Below are 22713 nucleotides of genomic sequence, written 5' to 3'. Positions count from 1 at the left end.
CTGACTCAGGGCTTCTTGCCACCGTTGAGTGCTCTGAAAAAAATCAATCAAAAATACAACTAACATTTGCATTCATTCAGTGTGACTAATATAGAAATTACACTAACAAACTTGTCAGAATTTACACACTCAAGTGAACACTGTTTCTTTCAAAAAGTCATCATGAGGAGCTATACTTATTCCAAAATTGGGAGCAGGTGTTTGGGGTGTGGGGAGGGAGGGGAAGGAGAGAGAGAAATTGCTTGAGAGAGAGGCAGTGGTGGTGAAGGGGGAATCCAAGAAACTGCCTGTCTCTGGATGTAATGATTCCTGCCCATAATTTCCACACCTGGACATTAGGATAATTACTATGCTTTCTCTGTTGGGGGCCACAAGTTCTCTAACTTCCCGACCCCAATCCCTGTGCAAACTCAACTTTGGAAGTAACTGCCTTAGGGATCCTAACATGTTACCAAGACCCACAGTAGGGAATTCCTCCCATTACCCCTCTCAGCTGTCACCAGAGCCAATCCCTTCTTTGGGAGCTCCTACCACCTACAGGTCTCTGACAGCCTTTCTTGTGGAAGTTCCTTTTCTTGTGTCTGTACACCTAGCCCAATTTAACTCCTCTCTCTCCACCTAAAGATCTGCCCCTCAAGATTCAAGATTTAGACAACTTTATGGGTACTTAGGATTTAGGTTGCTATTATTATTCAATTACATTGTGGACCAAGAAAAATTCTGAGTTGCTTGACAATACAGTAATTTTAACATTTTAATGAGACATTACAATCACCACTTCAAATAACTTATTTTCCAAAGGTCAACTGAAAAAGACGCCTACTGAAAGTGAAGGGTATCTGAATGTGTTGCATTCCTGCAGAGGCGCGGTATGCAAAACAACTGTGCTAACTTCACAATAAATAGAAAAGTAAAATAAGTGCCCTGTCAGTGAGTGAGCGCTCTTGTTGGCTGAATGATTCACGTAGAGGCCAAATGGCTCTCAGTGACACTACTGAACAACTCTTGATTTTCTTTTACTCTTATCTTTCATTTCCAAACTAGATAACCTTTTAATGAAAAGAATTCTGAAACAGACCATCCCCTACGTTTGGGAGCCATTGTTTATATGACAATGAGAGTTGATGTTTTAACTCTGCTGACACTTTGAATTTAAAAATAAAAACGATTAAAGTGCATGTACTTATCTCTGCTTCAACAAACAAAACATGGCCATTGAACTGAATCTTGGTGACTCAAGTTCATGATAATCAAGAGTGTTAGGGGACACAGGAGACCGAGGTTCTAGTACCGGATTTATCAATCGGTAGCTACTACCTAACAAGGCCTTGGTTTCTCACCTGTAACTTAATTGCCAAGATCCCTTCTAGTTTATATTCTATATTTTTATTAATAGTTATACAGTAATATGATATAGTAAAACTTTAGGAAATTCTAAGGTGGGTAGATCTTAACTTTCCCTTTCAATCTTGGCTGTCTTCTGTGTCTTCCCCAACCAATAAAAGGCTCAAAAACTTGAATTTCTGGATGACATACTTTTGGGCTATAATTGATATTTCTTCTCTCTTCTCCAGGATAATCCTTTTTGTTCTCTTCTGACACCACCCATGGGTTTTCTCCTTGTTGCCCTGTCAACCTTCTAGTAATTGTCACTTTTGCCATACCTCCACCTTTTCCATTTTTGTCTTTTCGACCAATGAAAACACATTTTCTGATTAAATAAACAGCTTCTGTAACCTTCATTCTTTTGACTGTTTTTGTTAATGCTTCTACTCAGACTGTTTGGATAGCTTAACAGTTCAGAGTTCTAACAATTTTCTATAATTATATAAGAAATAGTTTTTGAGCATCTACATGTGCCAGGCACCACGACAGCCCTTTATCAACCTGGGGAAGAATTCTTTCAATGTGTTCCATCATTAAAATGGGGAAGCAGCAGATATGACACCAAAAGCACAGGCAACAAAAACAAAAATACACAAGTGGGACACACTAAGAAGCTTCTACACAGCAAAGGAAACAAAAGAATGGAAAAGCAACCTATGGAATAGGAGAAAATATTTGCAAACCATGTATATAAGAAACTCTTACAACTCAATAGTAAAATAAACTAATAACCTGATTAAAAAATGGACTAAGCACTTGAATAGCCATTTCTCTAAAGACGACATACAGATGGCCAACAAGTATAGGAAAAAATGCTCAATGCCACTAATCATCAGGGAAATGCAAATCAAAACCACAAGAAGATATCACTTCACACCTGTCAGGTTGCTATTATCAAAAACAAAAGATGACAGTATTGGCGAGGAGCTGGAGAAACTGGAACCTTTGCCCACTGTTGGTGGCAATGTAAAATGGTGCAGCCTCTATGGAAAGCAAAACTACCATATGATCCAGTGATCCCATTTCTGGGTATTTAACCAAAAGAATTGAAATCAGAATCTTGAAGAGATATTGGCACTCCCTGTTCACTGCAGCACTATTCACAAGAGTCAAGAAGTGGAACAACCTATATGTCTGACAGATAAATGGATATAAAGTAAATAAATAAACACACACACATACACATATAGTCTGGAATACTATTCAGCCTTAAAAAAGAAGGAAATTCTGCAATACGCAACAACATGGATGAATCTTCAAGACATTATGCTAAATGAAATAAGCGAGTCACAGGAAGACAAATACTGCATGAATCTACTTATATGAAGGAATGGCACTGCTTCCTGAATGTGAATTTCTCTGCTTGCAGGACCAGAAATGAGTACAAGTTTCTGTAGCAGTGGATTTGTTGCTACCTTCCAGGCAGCTGCCTGGATCTTGTAACTGATCACGTTCCCCTTATTGAATAACCTACTAAACACCTTTGCACTAAATCTATTTGTGACTCGCCTTTAGCAAGTTTACAGGCCTTCATTAAATCTACTTGTGTACTCATGCCAATGCTGATTCTTACTTTGTTATAATACCAAATTCTTTTACTTCTTCCAAAAATTTTTACTATTGATGTTTAACATTCATTATAATTTTTATAAGCCACCTTAAATCATTTTTGAAAAATTGTTTAAAATTGATTTAAAAAAAGACTTCAAATTCCATTGGAGGGGGGTGGACAGTAAAATGTAGCACCTGTGTACACAGGTATGGAGCAAGACTTCCGAGGTTCAAATTTTGACTCCTCTAGTGATGAGCCATGTGAACCTTGGGCAAGTTACTAGACACTGCTGTGTCTGGTTTCTATTGTAAATGGAGACATACAGATATAGAAAACAAACTTATGCTTACCAGGGGGTAAGGTGGGAGAGGGACAAACTGGGATATTGGGATTGACATATACACACTACTATATACAAAACAGATAACTAATAAGTACCTACTATAGAGCACAGGGAACTCTACTCAATACTCTGTAATGACCTATATGGGGAAAGAAGCTAAAAAAAGAGTGGAGATACATATATATATATATATATACACACACACACACACACACACATATATACATATATATATATTTACCTGATTCACTTTGCTGTACAGCAGAAACTAACACAGCATTGTAAATCAACTATACTCCAATAAAAATTAAAAAAAAAATAAAATGGAGATAATAGTTCCTCTCTCAAAGGGTTGTTTTGAATTTTAAATAAAATCAGTAATATACTTAGAATGATGCATTTAGAACAGTGCTTGGCACATAGCAAACGCTCAAATGTTAGCTGTGAGGAATTTTTATGCTGTAGTTTAGCATACATAGCTGGGTTTACAATCTAATGTCAGTCTAAACAAACCAGCATTCCCATCATATCATGTAACAGAATGTTTGGACATGATATTTTACAATGATTACTAGAAGAACTCTTTTGATCTTCTTTACTGCATTTTCTGCTGACAATATTATCAAAGACAGGCATATTTCCTTAAGGGAAGCTGGATATTAAAATCTGGACTTATAAAATAGGTTCAAGAGTTGTTTTCCGTTAACATTTAAATATTAAAATTAAAACAAACACAACTGTGCTCTGCCACTGCCAGAAAGGATTTGAAGCAACAAAATATTAAGCTTCAATAAAACTGAGAATTTTTTTTAAAAGAAAGCAAGAGCTAAGGAAAAAGGTGTATATGAGCGAGATGGGAGAAAAACTGTATCAGAACAAGTTGGCTAAAGGAAGTTACTGTAGTTGAAAACAGAACTTCATTTCCTCAGAGGGCAGCCAAAGCAAAGGGAGAAACATGAGAAGTATCCTGACTCTCTAATTCAATGAAAGGAAGCTGGCCCTTAATCAGGAGGAATACTTTTTTGTTTCTAAGCTAGCATAGGATACATGGGGAACACTGATGATAATAATTAAGAACTTTGACAGTAGTCAAAGAAAAGAAAGAAGCAGAGACAGTTTTCGGTAAATACCTCGTCTAAGAGGAGTCTCAAAATCTAATGTCCAAAGCTAAGTTCCACAGTCAGTACACCCTCCCCCACAAACTGTTCTCTACTTCACTAAATGACAATTCGATCCTTCTAGTTAGTTATTCAGGCTAATAACCAAGTTGTCCTTGACTCCTCTTCGTTCTTTCACACTCCGTATCTGATCTGCCGCAAATATCATCAACTCTGCTTTCAAAGCCTACCCAGATTCTGGTTACTTTTCAAACCAGCTCCACTGCCCCCACGCTTTGACCTAAGTCGCCATCATTTTCCCCCAGGATTACTGCAACAGTCTCCTAACTGGTCTCCCTGCTCCACTTCAGTCTATTTGGATCTTATTAAAATCGAAGTCTGAGCACGTCATTCCCTTGATCAAAATCCTCCTATGGCCCCCCCCTCATTCACAATAAGTCAAAAATCTCAGGAGGCTCTCTGAGATCTAGTTCCACCCCCATGCCCCACTTCTTCTCTGTCTCTTTACCTCTTTGACCTGACCTGCTCCTCCTCTCCCTTCACACCACATGGCCACACTGGCCTCTTGGCTGTTACAGAAATGTTCCAAGCGTCAGGACCCTTGCAATTGGTGTTCCCTCTGCCTAAATGCTCTTCTCCTAAGTAGCCACTCCCTTCAGATCTTTACTCAAATACCACCTTCCCAGCGGGGCTTTCTGTTGCTCTATTTAATACTTGAAACACTCCGCACACCCACACACATCACACATGACGCTCTGTATCGACGTTCTGTATCTCCCTTTTCTGCTTTATTTGTCCCTCAGCACTGCTCACTACCATACTATGTCTTTTAATTTTCATGTTTATTTCCATCTTCCCCACTAGAATGTAAACCCCATGAAGGCAGGGTTTTGTTTTGTTTTGTTTTTTCCTGCTACATCACCCAGTGTTAGAACAGGGCTTGTTGCACAGTGGATATTCAAATATCCGCTGTAAGAATGTGTGGGTAAAATTCTGAGGGCATGGCCTTAGAGTATACTTATATAGGAGTAATTCTGAAAGCGGGAGTGGGAGATAGAGTAATACAGTTCAGTTATGTAGTATTTTGGTGATCTGATTTGCTACATGGTTAATGCTTAGAACACAAAAACCAAAGAATGGATCACAGATCTTTCAGCCAGTGGTCTCTAAAGTGGGATAGCATAAGATGATCGCCTGGGATGAGGGGTCAACATGTTGGAATTATATTTTTTTTATAAAGTTAAAGAAATAATGGATGGACTTTCACTGGTGCCCTCACTCAGTCTATGTGTCAGAAGGTCATGCATCACACATGGTTCTTGGGGCACTCTTCTGAAGGAAGAGTGGAGTGGGAGTACTCATGTTAGATGTAATTATATATTTACATGATTATTTATTCCTATCCTGTTTCACACATACTAGAAGATTTTTATATCATGAAAGTAAGCAATCACAGCTTCGAGAAGATAACATGATGAAAGACTGCTCTTTCTAGATATCTACCCTGTCTTGCTTCATGACCCTAACATTTTAGATGAAGAGAAATTTAATTCACTGTACAATGTAAGGAACATTTAGATATTAAGATCACTTTGATAAAAGAATTGAGCCATAAAGATTGTCTTTCTTGAGAGTGCATTTAGGAGACCTAAATACAACTTCTTCTCTTTGGCCAGAATACTGACATTCCCTTAATACAACTGAATAAGTAAAAGTATTCCGTTAGGCATTGGCAAAATGAAAGAGTTAATAATTAAAATGCTTGAACAGAAAAAGTATGACTAAAGATTTAAATTACCTGAGTTTTCAAAACTTAAATTTGATAGAAAGTGAACCAGATTTTTCTTAGTTGGTAGGAGGAAATTCAGGCACCTCGGGAAGAACATGAACCTTTTATGATCACTGAGGCACTATTAAACGGTCTAGTACGCAACTTGCTACAAGCCATCTCTCCAGCAGGGCTTAACTTAGAAAAAGGCCTCAATTATTCAACCACTAAAGAAGTTCCTCTATTGATAAGTAAGAGATGCTTTCCCAAGAGAACCAGAGATTTAAAGTGTTACATTAAATGCAAACTCCTCATCTATTTCAAGTGAATATTTTTGGAGTGTGGACTAGATTTGTCCACAAGTTTTCACTTCTGGTTTCCCATTCTCAGTTATGCAAAAATGAACTCACAAAGGCAAATTCAAATATCTATTTTGAAAAGTATTTACTCAGTTTGAATAAATTAATTGCAAATAAAAATCAGCTACAATATATAGCCTGAATAGAAATGACTAGAACAAATACAACACAGGACTTGATTTCCTTGCATTAGTCACAAAGCATGTGACAATCTAGAAAACTTCAAAATCAATTATATTTCTTTGAAAAAGGAGTAACAGCAGTTACTGATACATCACAACTAGTCAACTTATAATACAAAGTTTCCTGACATGCATTTCCTGAGTGAACCCAAATGATTTTTTAAAACAAGGAAATTTTGACAAGTTGAAGTAAAGTAAAATAGTTCATGGCTTCTAAGCAACAGGTTTTGTTTTTTAAAAACCAAAAGAAAATTCAGAACAGCACTGTAATAGGATAAATTAAAGCTGTGCTACCACATACAAAATTTTGCTAGAGTCAATTAAGTATAATACAATTTTTCGAACTAAAGGAAAACAAAAGATTAAAAAAATGATTCTGTCTAATCTAAAAGTGTACTGATTTCTACAAGTGTCACAAAGGGTTTGATGTAGTGCAACTGTCTATACTTTCCTTGTGGTGTGTTAAAAAAAAAAAAGGGGGGGTGGGGGGAGGGGAGAAGAAATGTTTTCTTGCTTCTGAAAGCAAAGAACTTACTGGAATTAGAGAATAAACTGACCATGCAAGTATGTCCCTCCATTTGGCTGTCACTGGTGCTCATTTGCCAACCAAGCATTTCCTTGAGTCACACTGTGGCAACTGTCCTTTTAGGATTCAAGCCCACAGTTAAGGCTGGTCTGCTAGATTAAAAAAAAAAGAGCACTGTTGTCATTCAACCCTTTATATCTCTCTAAATTTCTTACCTGAATAAGTCCAAATACAGGATAGTTAATTAAGCATTTCTTTTTCTAAAAGCAAATCAAATCACTCTCCTTTCTTGTTATTTATGCTTTTTCTCATGGGAATGATTTTTTTTCTAGAAACAGTGAACAGATGAACCACAGTTTATATCTAAAAAATAAACTTGCCAAATGTTGCTGATACTAAAAACAGATTAGTTATCATGGGAGAAAAATAGATAATCTAGATTAAATTGCATATTCAAAGGAGCATGTGAAATGTTTCTTAGCATTAAGTTTTTGTTATAGTACTACACATGGGAGAAACATTGAGGAAAAAAAATCTTTCCTGATTATCTTCAATGTGGTTAAAAACAAACACCTCTTACATAATGGTAATTAATATGAATTTGTTTTTACAAAGTATTCTAATTTACCAAATTTCATATTTAGATGGGGGTGGGGAGAGAGGCTCTCTTGTCCTTCTTCCTAACTTTGCAAATCCTTGAGCTATGCTTGCTAAACTACCATTCACACCAAGAGTGTGAGACCATCGTTACCATGCTACTCTACCAAGAACATTCTAAGGTATTTTCTATAATAAAGATAAATAGAAAAAAAGTTAATATACATGTTGCTGTATTTTACAATGTTTGCAACAAACTGTAAACTAACATAGTTTGAACCAACAGTATCCTCAGTTATACAAAACAATTTTTCAACACTGAGGATGGGTGATTCAAAACACTAAAATGAAGGCATCAAATTAGACTATGTCTTTTTCTCCTCAAAATATATTTTCAAAACTCAGAATTCAGAAGTCTGGTACTTTTGGAAATTCCTTTGCTTGAGTTTCCCAGATTTTTGCTCAGAAATTGCTACTATTTATTATAAATGTTTAAAAAAATTACTCATCTTAATGCAAATGACCAGAGCAGAAAAACTGTGATGTGGACAACAGGTTGGAAAACCCAAATCACTTAGCTTATAAATGTATAATGTAGTCCTGGAGGACAACGGTCTGTTAGTCTAGAGGTCCTTGGAAAATAAGTCTGATGTAGCCTTGTTCACCAGCCAACTGATGTGCACAAAAGGGACAGGCTGCATGAAAAGTATGAGTACCATGTGGAAGCGGGATCTGGGACCAGTAGGCAGTTGTCTTTTCTGAACACACATGCCCACACGGGCTAAACGCATGGGTTGGAGGGCCGGCGTCCACATAAAATCCAGCTTCACATCCAAGCCACAGAGGGACATAGGGACCAACAGACCTACACATAGGACATTCACGATCTTTTCCATCACGTTCTTCTTTGTTTCCCCAGTTATGATAGCCATGCACATGGCCGCAGTTCAGATACACCCATGGTTGCTTTTCATCAACAACATCTTTCCTCTTCATACTAGGAAATGCTAGTGTGTTGAACCCTACAGGGCACTGAGGTCGTGCTGCATTGATTTCCTGTCTTAAAGCTTCTAAATGCTTCACGGTAGGAGTGTGGGAAAGGCCTTCTGCAGTACGCCACAGCAATGTTGCACCACAGAGGTCAATTAATGAGCCATCTTGTAACTGATTGGTTTCAATTTCCACCTAGAGGAAACAAGAATCAAAAAAACACATTCACCACTGAGTTTTGGATTTTTACCTAAGAGTTTCAGTCTTACGTGCTCCTTACTCAAGAATCAAGATTTCCTCTGGTTGTTTATTTAAGAAACTCGAATGGCAGTCATGAAAAAGATGGGTTTGAAAATCAAGGATAAAATATTGAGCAGTAACTTACCTCTTTTCAGCTTTATAGTAAAGACAATTTATGATTAAAACATCTGGCTGATCAGTAATTTTAATATTTCCAATTTGGTAAATATGCTGGTCAAAGATATACAGATACAAGTAGAAAATACACAGAGTGCTGTTTAAATTGGGAAAGCTTAGGTTTTAAAATATATTAACATAATATAAAAGAAGAATAAATTTTTAGAGTGTTCTAATTGAAACATTAAGATATTATCCTCCTGGTATAGTATTTGGTAGTCAGCACTTGATAGCCATACTTGGTACTCTGCGTCAGCAAAAGATTTAATAGTTTTTGGGAATATGTAATGCACTCAGTCCAACTCACCCTATGCGTTTACTGTTGTTAAATAAGAAGCTACATCCAGTACTTACCATTTTCCCTCGCTGCTGAGCTGATCTGGTTTCACGCAGGCTGAATACATTTCCACACACTGATATTTCTCTCCATATTCCAGGCTTGGAGTCTTCTGTGAACCCATTGCGTGGATGCATAACAAGAACGCCATTGGTGGTCAAGCCATCCATCTGTCCATCTGATGTCTTCCATTTGGCAGCCTTCTCCTAGTAGGAAAAATAGTGAGCTTCTGTTTATTTGTAATTGGGAAATAGAAGTGGTTATAAAATGCAACATTTAGGAAAAAAGCTTTTTACCCCAAGAAAGATGTTTTTTGATGAGTCAAATCCTGCAGCATAAATCCGTGCTGTAAAGGGGGGATTCCGTTCACATATGATTCTACAGGCAAATCTTGATATGGTGCTTTGCACTGACTGTGTATCAGAATTACTTTGACTTCCAGGAACTGTGTCAGTTACTACAAAGTCAATGGGACTTTCAGTCGACCGACCAATCTAAGGGAAAAACAAATATCTATAAACCTATTCAAAGGAACACAGTGGAAAATCCACTCAAGAAAGGCACAAACAGTAAGGTGAAATCATTAAGCCTCTGAAATTTCTAATGCTCAAACTTATCATACTTAACTCTGGGGCATCTATACCCTTGAAAACCAATCTGTCACATTTCCTCTGATGTAGTAATCACTTAGAGCAATAAAATTTAGTAGGAACTTACAACCCAGAATATATGAAACCCTCAGGGAATGAAGAGTTTAGGATGGCTGAGATTTCTAGGTGGCTGCAGATTTTAATTTTAACCCCTTTGGACAGAAATATGTCTACCATGTATTACTCTAGTTTCCTTAACAGAGTATAATGAACATAAAAGTAAATCTTTTATGATGACTCCAGGACATTACACTACGAATACCATTTATATTAAGCTGAACTGCACTGATGTCTTCAGGTGCTATAAAGGTGTAAAGGAACGCTGATCCTTATGTTAAAGGTTTACAAAGCCGTGCTTTGAGGTCTTATGTATAATTCACAGGATTCTTGTGTCTCTTCCGTCAGGTTGTCAGCTACCATCTATTGCTGTTGGGCATATTTGCCTCTAGCAGCATACCCCTCCTCTAACTAGTTACTCTAATTCTGCCATGGGTTGAGAAATCAAAATAACCAAACTTCAAAGAACAGTATTTCAAAAGGTTCCTAGTGATGGCCTAAGGGATTCTCCAGGGAGCAGGGAAAAGTGCATGGACTTTGTGGCATTTATCTTATATGCCTAGGTGTCCTTTTTGTTTTCTTCCTCGTTCTTGGCCATATTTCAGAGAGACAAGGTTCTTAGAACTAAGTTCTGCTGGGTGAGGTGTCAGTGAATTAAACATCTTCAAAGGTCTAGCAAGTATAAATTAATTTCATTTTGGAAGATGAATGTTGAAAAGAAAAAAGGAAATCAGTGGAAGAGATGACAAAAGTGACAAATGTCACAGAGTTTTAAAGTAAACATTTAGAAATCAGTTCATTAATGTCTTTGTTATAAAGTAGTATCATAAAAAATTAAAGAATACCGTTACTAAGAAAAAATATTGACCCTTTACAAAGATGACGACTCTTAAGTCATTCTTTGCATAGTTGAGCTTTAAGAATTCCTTATATCAGCATACTTTTAGATAAAATTCTTCAGTGTTTTTATCCTGCCACCAAGTACAAAGTTTTTATTTAGTTTGGATAGTGTTAGGGGGAAATTTGTTGGTTAAAAAATGTAACATTGGATGTCCCTTTATTTTTAAGAATATGATATCCAAAGAAAACGGTCTCAGACCTTTGGAACTAAAAATATTTCTACTGTTCTAAAAAATTCAGCATTCCATTAAAAGGATGTGGGGGAGAGTGACTTTAAGAAATACTTTGTTACTGACTACAGCAAAGACACCTCCAGGCCTTATTCATCTTCATTTAATTCTTGTAAAATAAAGAAAAACTGAAAAGTCATTGGGACTACAAGTATAAGAACAACATTATTAGGTACTTTATGTCCCATTTGTTTCAAAAAAGCGCAAGGCCTTACAAAACCCAATATTAAGGGAGAAGATATCATGAATTTTGCTTACGTCTTTGGGTTTAGCTTTTCCATCATCTATCAATTTATAAAACCATCAGCACTGGATTGGTACAAAGAATGAGAGAAATAAAAACTGTTATCGCCAATAGCTTTGACCAAATATGTGCTGAGAAGCAAGTTTGACTCCACATATATGATGTGAACAGTTAGAAACTGCCTGTAGTTTCAGTTGCCTAGAGAGGAAGGTGACAAGTAATAGCAAAAAAAAAAATCATAAATGTGTACAAAATCTCTCTTGGTTCCTTTTTTTAGATAATAATAGCTAATAATTATTATAGCTACTAATATTAATAGCTAAGTGTTTACCAGGTACCTGGCACAGTTCTGAGGACTTTATAGGTACTAACACATTTAAGCCTCCTAATAGTCGCCTGAGGGAAGTTCTATTATCTGCACTTTATAGGAGGAAACGGAGGCAGAGAGTAACTAAGTAATGTTTACCAGGAATTCTGATTTCAGAGCCCATCTTTTAACCATGCTACATGGACTTCTATATATGGTTTAGAAATCAATATATATTTTAATGAAATGCACTAAAATATGACAAATCTTAATCAGACCACAGCAAAAGTCACTTACAACAGGTTTTTAACTTAAAAAAAAAAAAATGGAGATGTTACAATACCTGAAACATATCAGTGTTGCTGTCATGAGTATATTCAACCACCACTGTCTGGGCCCGAGACAAGGTGTATGATATGCTATGCTGGTCCTTGTTGCTTATTGCCTAAGGAAGGAAAGATCAATAGCAAAAATTAGCAGGTAGGTCAATCAAAATAGATAATCTTTTCATTAAAAAAAAAAAGGTCATCTATTTATTATGTGTGTAACATATTTTCCCCCTGAAATTTAGGGTAGAGATTAATAACTCTTCCGTAACCTCGGCTGTGACAGTGGTTTCTTAGGTTAAGTGGGATGCGGAAGAATCCAGGCAGACCTCATTTTATTATGCTTCACGGATATTGCGTTTTTTTTTTTTTTTTTTACAAACTGAAGGTTTGTGCCAACTCTGCACTGTCAGATGACGGTTAGCATTTTTTAGCAATAAAGTATTTTTAAATTAACGTATATACATTATTTTTTTAGACATAATGCTATTATTGCACACTTAGTAGAATACAGCATAGTGTAAACATAACTTTTATATGCACTGGGAAACCAAAAAAATTTGTTGTGATTTGCTTTATTGTGGTGGTCTAGAACTGAACCCCAAATATATCTGAGGTATGTCTGTACACTGAAGCAATTATAGAGTAAGAACATAAGTTCACTGTATAAAAACATTATACAATCTGAGTCTCCATTATAAGTATTTTAAATTATAAGGTAATCGAAACCAAATCCCAGGTAGAAACTGAAAGCAGTACTCAGTAGTGCTCTGATAAGGAGAAAATACAAAATCTTGCAAGATAAGAGGAGTCTTATTTTTAAAGTAACTCAAAGAGGTTTAAAGTTAACAAATAAGCAGAGATAATTGGTTTTCCTAGCCATTCTGTGACTCTGTAGATGACAAATATTTGCCATATGCTGGGCTAGATACAGAAAAATTCATAGAATGATTAAGCATACCAAAGGAAATGGATACAATGCTTATGACTGTACTTCTGACTTATGCCAAACTAAAAACATTGCTAAAAAGAACGTTTCAGTTTTGTTTTCAGGCGTTTTCTATGTATATGAGTTGACGATAATAGCAGAGGGGGAAAAACCTGCACAAAGGAAGTGGAAACAGGTTGCATAGAAGGAAAACAGAAAGACATAGAAGAATGATTATAGGCAGCAAAGAGGCTAAATGAAAAAACTTTCTTAATTAGAACTTTGGCATTATAAAATTTTACTTGGTTTCAATTTGTAGCTAATCTGTAATAGATAAAGCCTTAAAACCACAGTTTTAAGATAATTAAGATCATGAAATTTTCAAATATACAAAGAGAATAAATAAACACCTGGGTACTAACTACCCAGCTTTATCATTCTTACTAATGCCATTTTTTGCTTCTGATTTTTTAAAAGAAATTAAACTGCAGATATAATGAAGGCTGCTTACATGTCCTTCCCTACTCCCCTCTCTCTGTGGAGGTACTGAATCTCAAGAGTGCAGTGTAGGTCACTCCCATGCACGTGCTTAACATGTTTTACTACACATTATGTCTTCATAAACATTACAAAATGGTTTTAAAGGTTTAAAAACCTATAATTATTTTAACTCAGCATTAAGCAACTGATTTTTCAATGAAAGAATTGCTCAGTATTTTGGAAGTTAATTCTTAATGGCTAAAGGGATTTAAAAACACAGGTTTTGTGTACTTTGAGATTGTCAGGCCCTGGTTTTTTTCTGTTGTTTGTTTGTTTGTTTTTTAAACTATTAGACCTACTCTTAGATTGAGAATAAGAACTATGTCAAGTTCTCACTGGACTGGAAGGCAGGGTTTAACCACTCATCCCAGATGACTGCCAGACTAAACAATTAGTTTTCTTCACGACCTCATTACCACATCCCTCCAAAACTGAAAGAGGAAAATGTCAATTTTTGACCCCTAAGATTCTTGTTGCCTAGTAAAGATGAAAAGGAGCCAACAATGAAAACATTAGGAGCATGACAGTAAAAATATGAAGAAAAGTACAGAATAGGAAATTATAGAAGTAAGGATCAGAAAGATTTCTGATAGTGGGTCTCAACCAGAGGTAATATTAGCTGTGTAAGGGGCATTTGGAAATACGTAGGTGCAAGTTTTGGCCGTCACAATGATTTGAGGGCTTAAAGTGGCATTTAGTGGCTGAGGACCAAGAATATTAAATATCCTACAACACGTAGGACAGTCCTGTATAGAGAAGAATTGGCACACCCAAAATGTCAAGAGCACTTCTGTGGGGAAATACTGGAAAGAAGCTCCTCAGATTGGATCAATAAGCCTTCCACTCCACTACCTGCTTATTATTTATCAGTACATCCCTTCTCTGCAAAGGAGCAGAAAGAAACACCTAAAAGAAACTGTCCCTTTTCTACATTCACTGGTTCTCGAACAGTAAAAGAGGAAGACTACTCAAGGCATGAGAACTCCTGTTTAGACACCACACTGGATATGAAACAAAGCCAAAAATCCAACTGACTTCAGGGACCAGAGCTGTGACCTAGAGCAAGGCACTGTATGCCAATTTCTCTCTCTTTTATTAAACCTACAAAAATATACCTCAGATGGTGTAATATTAATGTACATTCTGGGGCTGCTTAGCTAAAGATATAGATACTTCCAGAAGTCAAAGAACTCTTTGTAATTTTTATTCACTCACCACAGTATCAAATTCAGTCTGTTATAAAATTGGAAGTAGAGGAATTCACAGGAAATGTAAAGATCTGAAATTCCCCCTTATTGTCTAGGAAAAGCCCAAGGGTCCTGAAATGGTGGCCCAGCTTCTTGAGATCTTGGTTGGGAAATAAAAAGGGGGTGAGAAGCATTAAATAGTCCAGGAGATTGAGAAGTTATATTATAGACACAATTGGGTATTTGCTTTCATAGCTTTGATTCAATTTAATAGTTATTGAGGTCTACTGTGTTCAAGGCAGTATGCTAAAAGCCATGACGATCATAAAACAAAAAATAAATAAAAACAAGAGCATCCATAGGATCTTTAGTTAAAAAAATCACCCCATCCAAACATGCTTCTAGTACCTGAATACAAATATTATGAACCACATTCCCTGCCCAGCCCAGGCGGGGTCTCTCTGGTAATAGCAGGACGCCCTACTTCTCAAGGGAGTTTCACAATTCCAAATACTACATAAAGCCCTGGCCCCACCCCACCCCACCTTTTTAATAAGAAAAAGGAATTATTCCCTTCTAATTTCCACCCTCTGATGCCAGTTTGTCATAAAAAAAAAAAAGTCCTATGCTCTTCCAGATGGCAGTTCTTCAGATATCCTATCTCCAAAGCGTCTTCTCCCACCCAAACAAAAGGAAACTTCTGGTACAGAATGTGAAGGGAATGCTAGAGAATATAAACAGCAAGTACAAGTCTTTCAATTTCTCCAAGTTAATTTATTTAGTTTTTATTTTTATTTTATTTTATTTTTTACCTTTGCAGCCTGAGGAGTACAAGCAATATGCACAGTGCTGGGCTTCACCCCATTTGCCTTAGGTCTTTTAAACAAAGCAAACCTACTTTTCCTCCTTCCTCTATCGCCGTTTGGGAGAGACCCATTATACCTGATGGAGGAGAAAAAAGTTTAGGGGATCTCATGTAAGAACCACACAATTCTAAAACAAATGTTTTACACTTCATCTTAGAGGATCAATCCCCAATTCATTATGTATTAGCAGATTATACATGTCTGGAATTAACTTCTAGCAATTGCTGATCCTCAGACCAGCTGCCTGAGTGTGAAACAAAATGAGATTCTTTCTGGTGACATTCGAAGTCACAGAGAAGCACCTTTTGGATTACACACAGCTGTGAATTATCCATATTTTCCTTCCCTCTTTTATTCAAGATAATCAAGAGCTGATTAATGGCATATATGATCTTCATGTGACGCATTCTTTTTTTTAAAAAGGTGAGTTTGCATGTGCTAATACAACCTTTAAAAGTACAATATAATCTCCTTTAACTATGAACCAAACATTTTATTAATAGCTGAACTTCTGAAATAAGGAATTTTTAGATTTAAGTCTCAGCTACTTGCATATACACACTCACATTCACATGATGTCAGCAAAACCTGCCTGACTGAGTGTAACGAAGTGGTAGTTAAACATACTTTTGTTGTTCAGACCTTATGACCATTTCTCCATGATAGCATATATTATGCCCTAAAGCTAAGCCAAGGAAGCAAGGACTGAACTAATAGGAAAAAAGTTCAAAACATCTGGGTGTTTACTATGTACTAGGCACTAGTGGGCTCTGTTCCACACATCACCTCACTTAATCCATTCTCATAAAAACTGCGAGGCTGGCACCCAACTAGCCACTGTTACAGGTTAGGAATTAAGTTATCCCTCAGAGGAATTAAGCTCCTCAGAGGCGCAGAGGAATTAAGTTATTTCCTGAAGGTCACACAAGTGACACCGGCAAAGCTAGAATTGGAATCCAGGTGTTTGTCATTCTTTTTTCATTCTTTACTGCACCGTTGCGGCATGAACGGTAGCTTAATAATCACCTCTCTTCATGTACTATCTTCTCACCGCCCGACAAAAATCTTTGGTTTGATGGTTTCTTATTTACAGTTGGTTAATCCGGGGGAAAATGAGGCAAGGAATGGGGACAGTTTTCGGGGTGGAGGAGAATGTACTTGTAAAATGGCCTACGTTAGTGTCTGACGAGGAAGGGAAGGGAGTTTACTCAAAGACTGTCAGATACAGAAATTACACTGAACCTTTATAAAATGTCACACACTCTGACTCTACTGGAGAAAACCCCTGCTGGAAGTTCAGAGTGGCGTCTGGCAGCTAATGCATGAAGTCTGCTGTTCTAGGCTGTGCTGGCCCCAGCCCACCCACTGTGGGCTCCTCACTGCCCCTCACTACTGTCCACCCAGAGCTTGCCTTGTTCCTCTTCTGGACATATGCTCTCTATTCCCACACTGTGTTCCTGCAGCTCAGAGCTCTTTTTTAAAAAGCAACAGCATGAAACTGACAACCTTATGTAGCTTGACTTCTCCTTCTAGAGGGTTGAGAAGAAGCATTATTTGCATTTTAAGATACCAAGTGCCAGGTACAGAGACAACTACTACTGATAAGATTAACTGAGAAACTGCTGGGCTAAAAGACCCAGTTTAAACCATATACTAAATTTTAAATTCTAAGTCTTCAAATGACTCAAATTTCCTGAAGAATTTAACTCTGAATAGTTTTTGGTGGTTAAAAGCTGTTTGTCACTAATACATCAAAATCTATGTGATTTGAAATTGTAATATTGTAGTTACTATATTGTTTACAATCTTTTAAATTGTTTTTGAGAAAAAACCTGCTTTTTTATCTCAAAGGGCCTTAGATGATCTTGTCTACCTGTCATTTTACAGAAGAGGAAACTAAGGCCCAGAATGGTTAACTGACTTGCCTAAGGCCATACAGCTAGCAGTGTTGGAATAAGCACTGGAATCCAGGATTCCTGGCTTCCACTCAAGCTTAGTAATGCCATATTATCTCCCCAGTTTTTCTTACTTTCTTATCTGAAACAATAGACATATTCTCACTTAAAGAAGAATTTGCACCAAACTGATTCTAAAACATGTTGTAATGTCTAGAGCTGCTTTTTAAGCAGGAGAGAAACAGTAGGGGGAAAGTAAATTTCACAATTTCTAGTTTCTGAGATCTCTAGTAAACAGACTAACATTGTGTCTCCATTTTGACAGCTGTGGCAAGTTTAGATTGAATAAACTGAAATAATGGAATCATCTATTCCTCAATCACAGATTGTATCTGTGTCAGTTGAATGGATGAGATTACTTTTGAAGTAAACAAGTAGCAAGGTCCTGGCTACCTCAGAGGGGAAAGGAATAAATAAATACTAACCCACACGAAATGACCTAAGCAGAGAGGGGATTTTTGGTAAAGTAGCTGAGGCAAATTTTCTAAAAGAAGGGACAGGAAAGACAAATGGACTGGCTATGTGACTTTAGACAAATACCACTTTTACTTCATCTTTAAGGTTTGTCCTTTCTAGGGGTGAGGGTGAGGCAGAGTTTATGTAGCATTTGAGTACTTATAAAAGATGATAATAAAATGAGAATTAAAAGAGTTTCTTGATTTGGTAATACTATTCTATAGCTCTAAATACTCTTTGGAAATCGGTAGGATATAAATTCTAAAAAAGGTACTTTTAACCTAGATGTTCAAGTTACCATATATCATTCAATTATATGCTCATCAGATGGAGAAACCTTACCCTAAGACAATGAGTTCACCGTATTTTACTGGTGCTTTGGATGGATGATTTTCTTGATCAGGAGAAAACATGAGCTTGGCTGTTTTTCTCAAATCTCTGTTCACTGATCAGGAGCCTTGGGACACCTTTTGCATTATTTCCTAGAGGGGAAAAGTTTTCATTAATAATTTGAACAATGAATTTCAGTTTAAATAAAGATGTTCTTTTCTAGCAGTCCTTGTGAGCACAATATTATGCAAAGTATCACATAATATATAAAGTATGTGACATTTTCCCCAATAATGGTTATATATTTGATATAACCGTTTAAATACGTTAAAAATGTAAATTTAGCAACTTCTGGTTCCAGGAAGATGAAGTAGACATTATTTTCCCTACTATTTCTGGTAATTATAACTAAAAACCCTGGACATTATATATAATACATAAGACGACTCTGAAAAGTAGAGAGAAGGCGGAACAGTGGTGAGTTCTTTGGGTTTTCTTTTTGCCTAATATAATCCCACACTTGGAGCTGAAGAATCTAGCAACCTGGAAATGCCAACTGGCAGACAGAAAAACAAACAAACACCTGACAAATGTCTGGCCTCTTTAATCAAAGGAACAAGAAAATGGCAGCCTTAGCAAGACAGAAAACTTTTGACAATAACTGCTCTACTGCAGCCAACACCACAGGAAACACTGTGACCCTACCACCACCCTCACCAGCAAGGCCTGAGTGGGGAGCCCAGACTTCTACCTCATGAGGCCATAATGAGGCGGCCTGACCTCCCCTGGCCCTGCCCCTGCCACAGGTAGTGTCAGAGCAGGTCAAGTAGAAAGCCAGCACTTCCACCCTGTTGGCTAGTAACATGCCCCCTCCTCTTCCCTAGTGGTGTCAGTGGAGACCACGGGGAGTGGTCTAGAGCTGGACTTCCATCCTGGACTAGGCAGGATCTCCTTCCCTCAGGTGTCAATGGAGGCTGAGGAGGGAACCTGGACTTCCATGTCCACCTGGCAGTAACAAAGAGGCTCCCCCTCTTCCCCTGACAGAGCAATGTGAGGAAAAGCCAGTGAAAACAGAAGGTCTGGATAATATCCAGTGTCAGAACTTAATACAAAAATGTCCAGGTTTCAAAAAAAACCCACTTATTATATCAAGAACTAGACAGAATTAAAACAATGCAAAAAGATAATCAACAGATGCCAAAACTTAGATGACATAGATGTGAGAATTATCTAACAAAGATTTTAAACCAGTCATGATAAAAATGCTTCAGTAATCAATTACAAACAAGTTTGGGATAGACAAACAAACAAACAAAAAAATATAAAGTCTCTGCAAAGAAACAGAAGGTATATAAAGCTCACTGGATGGGCTCAACCCAGAATGGAAGGAATGTAGTAAAGGATCAGTGAACTGGAAGACAGAAAGTACCCAGTGTGACCAACAGAGAGAAAAATAGACTGGAAAACAAAAAACAACAACAAAAAAAACAGAGCCTCATGGACCTGTGGGGCTACAGCAAAAGATCTAATATTTGTATCACCAGAGTCCAGAATGAAAGGAGAAAGAGTGGAGCTGAAAAAGTACTCAAAGAAATAATGACTGAAACTCACCAAATCTGAAAAGAGAAACAAAACCACAGATTCAGGAAGCTGAACAAACCCCACACAGGATAAAACTAAAGAAATCTATGCCAAGACACATCAGAATTAAACTTTTGAAAACTAAAGGCAAAGAAATTTTCTTAAAAGCAGTCAGAGAAAAACTACACCTTACCTATGGGGAAAAAACAATTAGAATGACAATTAATTTTTCACCAGAAACTATAGAAGCCAGAAGAAAGTGGCCCTTTTCAAGTGCTGAAAGAAAATAACTATCAACCAGATTCCTACACCCAACAAAAATGGAGGGGAAATCAAGACATTCTCAGATGAGGGGAAATTAAGAGAATTTGTCACCAGCAGATCTACTCTAATAGAATGGCTAGAGGGAATTCTCTAGACAGAAGATAAGAAAAAAAACTTGGAACATCAGAAAAGAAGAAAGAACATGGTAGTAAAAATATGGGTAAAGGGCTTCCCAGGAGGCGCAGTGGTTGAGAGTCTGCCTGCTGATGCAGGGGACACGGGTTCGAGCCCTGGCCTGGGAAGATCCCACATGCCACAGAGCGGCTGGGCCCGTGAGCCACAACTGCTGAGCCTGCGCGTCTGGAGCCTGTGCTCCGCAACGAGAGAGGCCGCGACGGTGAGAGGCCCGCGCATCGCGATGAAGAGTGGCCCCCGCTTGCCACAACTGGAGAAAGCCCTCGCACAGAAACGAAGACCCAACACAGCCAAAATCAATCAATCAATCAATCAATCAAACATACGCATCTGATTCAAGATCCTCATTAAAAAAAAAAAAAAATATGGGTAAATAAGCTTTCCTTTTCTTGAATCTTCTGCATTAGGTCTGAAGGTCAAAGCAAAAATTTTAACACTGTCCTATGTAGTTCCAAATGTATGTAAAGGAAATATTTAAGACAATTATTTAGGGCAATACATATATTGTACTCCTGGGCATTTCTCGCAAAGAAATCAAGACTTATGTCCACACAAAACTCGTACATAAATGTTTATAACAGCTTTGTTTGTAATAGCCAAAAATTGGAATCAACATCAATTGGATGTTCTTTACTGAGTGGATGATTAAACTGTGGTACACCCATACTATGGAATAGTACTCAGCAAGAAAAAGGAACAAACTATTGGTACATGAAACAACATGGACAACTCTCTAGAGAATTATGCTGAGTATAAAAATCTAAGCTCAAAAGGTTACGTATGATTCCATTTATATAACATTCTTGAAATGACAAAATTATGGAAACAGAAAACAGGTAAGTGGTTGCCACAGGTTAAGGAGGGGGTGGGAGTAGGAGGGAAGTGGGCGTGGCTACAAAAAGGCAACAGTAAAGAACCACAGTGGTGATGGAAATGTTCTGTATCCTTATCAATGTCAATATTCTGACTGTGATAGTGTACTATATAGTTTTGCAACTATTACCATTGGAGGGAACTGTGTAAAGGGTACAAAGGATCTCTCTCTCTCTCTGTATTATTTCTTAACAACTGCATGTGAATCTACAATTATCTCAAAATAAAAAGTTTAATTAAAAATGTAAATTTGACACATGTATGAAAAACAAAAGACTAGCACTTCTGATAAGCTAGAAGAATCACTACAATAAATAATCCCCACAATACTACGATGTCTATTTTATCAGAAGTTTAATGGGACCAGGTACTTCCTATATCTATTCTCCCCCTGGTCTTCCTGATAGCCCTGTTATGAAGGTTTCACAAGAAAACTTTTCTAGCTAACCCATGAAAGTCTCTTGGTTTTATCCTTCCACTAACTGGTTTCATAGGCAACTCATGAATGAAAAATGCCTACTTGCCTTTTTCTACATTACAGTAAAATATGCTTGTACAGCAACACTTCTGGAGAGAAGGCAACACAGAATATTTGTAGCCCAATGAATAAGAACAAGTAAAAAAACAAGGCTTAGCTTTTTTGATGCCCTTTTATTCGCTTGTAACTGACATACACATTTAGACCAGCAATCCAGACAAACACACTAACTTTTTTGTTGGTAAATTTTAAAATTGCTTACAAAATTAAAGAAATGAAACATTCGTAAAGAACTATTTTAAGAAAAACATTTCCTTCAAATATGCTATAAAATCTTCTCATCTCCCGAGATGAATTTGCTTTTGATGACCAGATTTTAATATATTAAATTGTTCAAAGTTTACAGAAATCGATATATAGGTATAGCACCATAATTATGAGACATTAGGTTTGTGCAGAAATGTTCATTTAAGTAAAATAAACTATACTGATCAAATACCCCATTTAGAAAAAGAAACTGATGTGAAGCTAACTAAATCCTTCAATGTAAAAATGTAAAAGTTTTAAGAAAAATTAACTAAAAAACAATTTAGTTCCATATAACAAGACCATCTAATCTACACTGTATCATACTTTATTTTATGAATATGTATCCATATCTTTTCTCCCCTAAAGAAGCATTCCATTTTAAAAAGCTAAGCAGAAGCTTAACTAGAGGTTTTAAAATGTGGTCTTCTTAGACAATTAAGGTACTGCCGTCAAACATGAAAA

At 36.9% G+C, this 22713-nt stretch overlaps 1 protein-coding gene across 3 annotated transcripts in view; it reads right to left on the bottom strand.

Annotated features, from left to right (window-relative positions):
- Positions 1 to 6594: 6594 nt before the first annotated feature.
- Positions 6595 to 22713, bottom strand: part of PELI1 (pellino E3 ubiquitin protein ligase 1) — a 51549-nt gene continuing 35430 nt past the window's right edge. For 2 of the 3 annotated variants that reach the window (XM_007189735.2, XM_057558663.1), the window contains exons 2-7: positions 18564 to 18703; positions 15757 to 15886; positions 12307 to 12408; positions 9872 to 10069; positions 9593 to 9781; positions 6595 to 9016 (exon numbers count right to left, since the gene is read on the bottom strand). In XM_007189735.2, coding sequence (XP_007189797.1) covers positions 8450 to 9016; positions 9593 to 9781; positions 9872 to 10069; positions 12307 to 12408; positions 15757 to 15886; positions 18564 to 18634 — 1257 coding nt within the window. In that variant the 5' untranslated portion in view covers positions 18635 to 18703 and the 3' untranslated portion in view covers positions 6595 to 8449. The remainder of the gene's footprint in view (positions 9017 to 9592; positions 9782 to 9871; positions 10070 to 12306; positions 12409 to 15756; positions 15887 to 18563; positions 18704 to 22713) is intronic. The other variant, XM_057558664.1, reaches the window with a different exon arrangement.

Source organism: Balaenoptera acutorostrata, chromosome 12, assembly GCF_949987535.1.
Source record: "Balaenoptera acutorostrata chromosome 12, mBalAcu1.1, whole genome shotgun sequence".
NCBI classification, from domain to species: Eukaryota; Metazoa; Chordata; class Mammalia; order Artiodactyla; family Balaenopteridae; genus Balaenoptera; species Balaenoptera acutorostrata.
The sequence above is the reverse complement of the archived record's forward strand: the minus strand, read 5'-3'. Positions and strand labels throughout refer to the sequence as shown.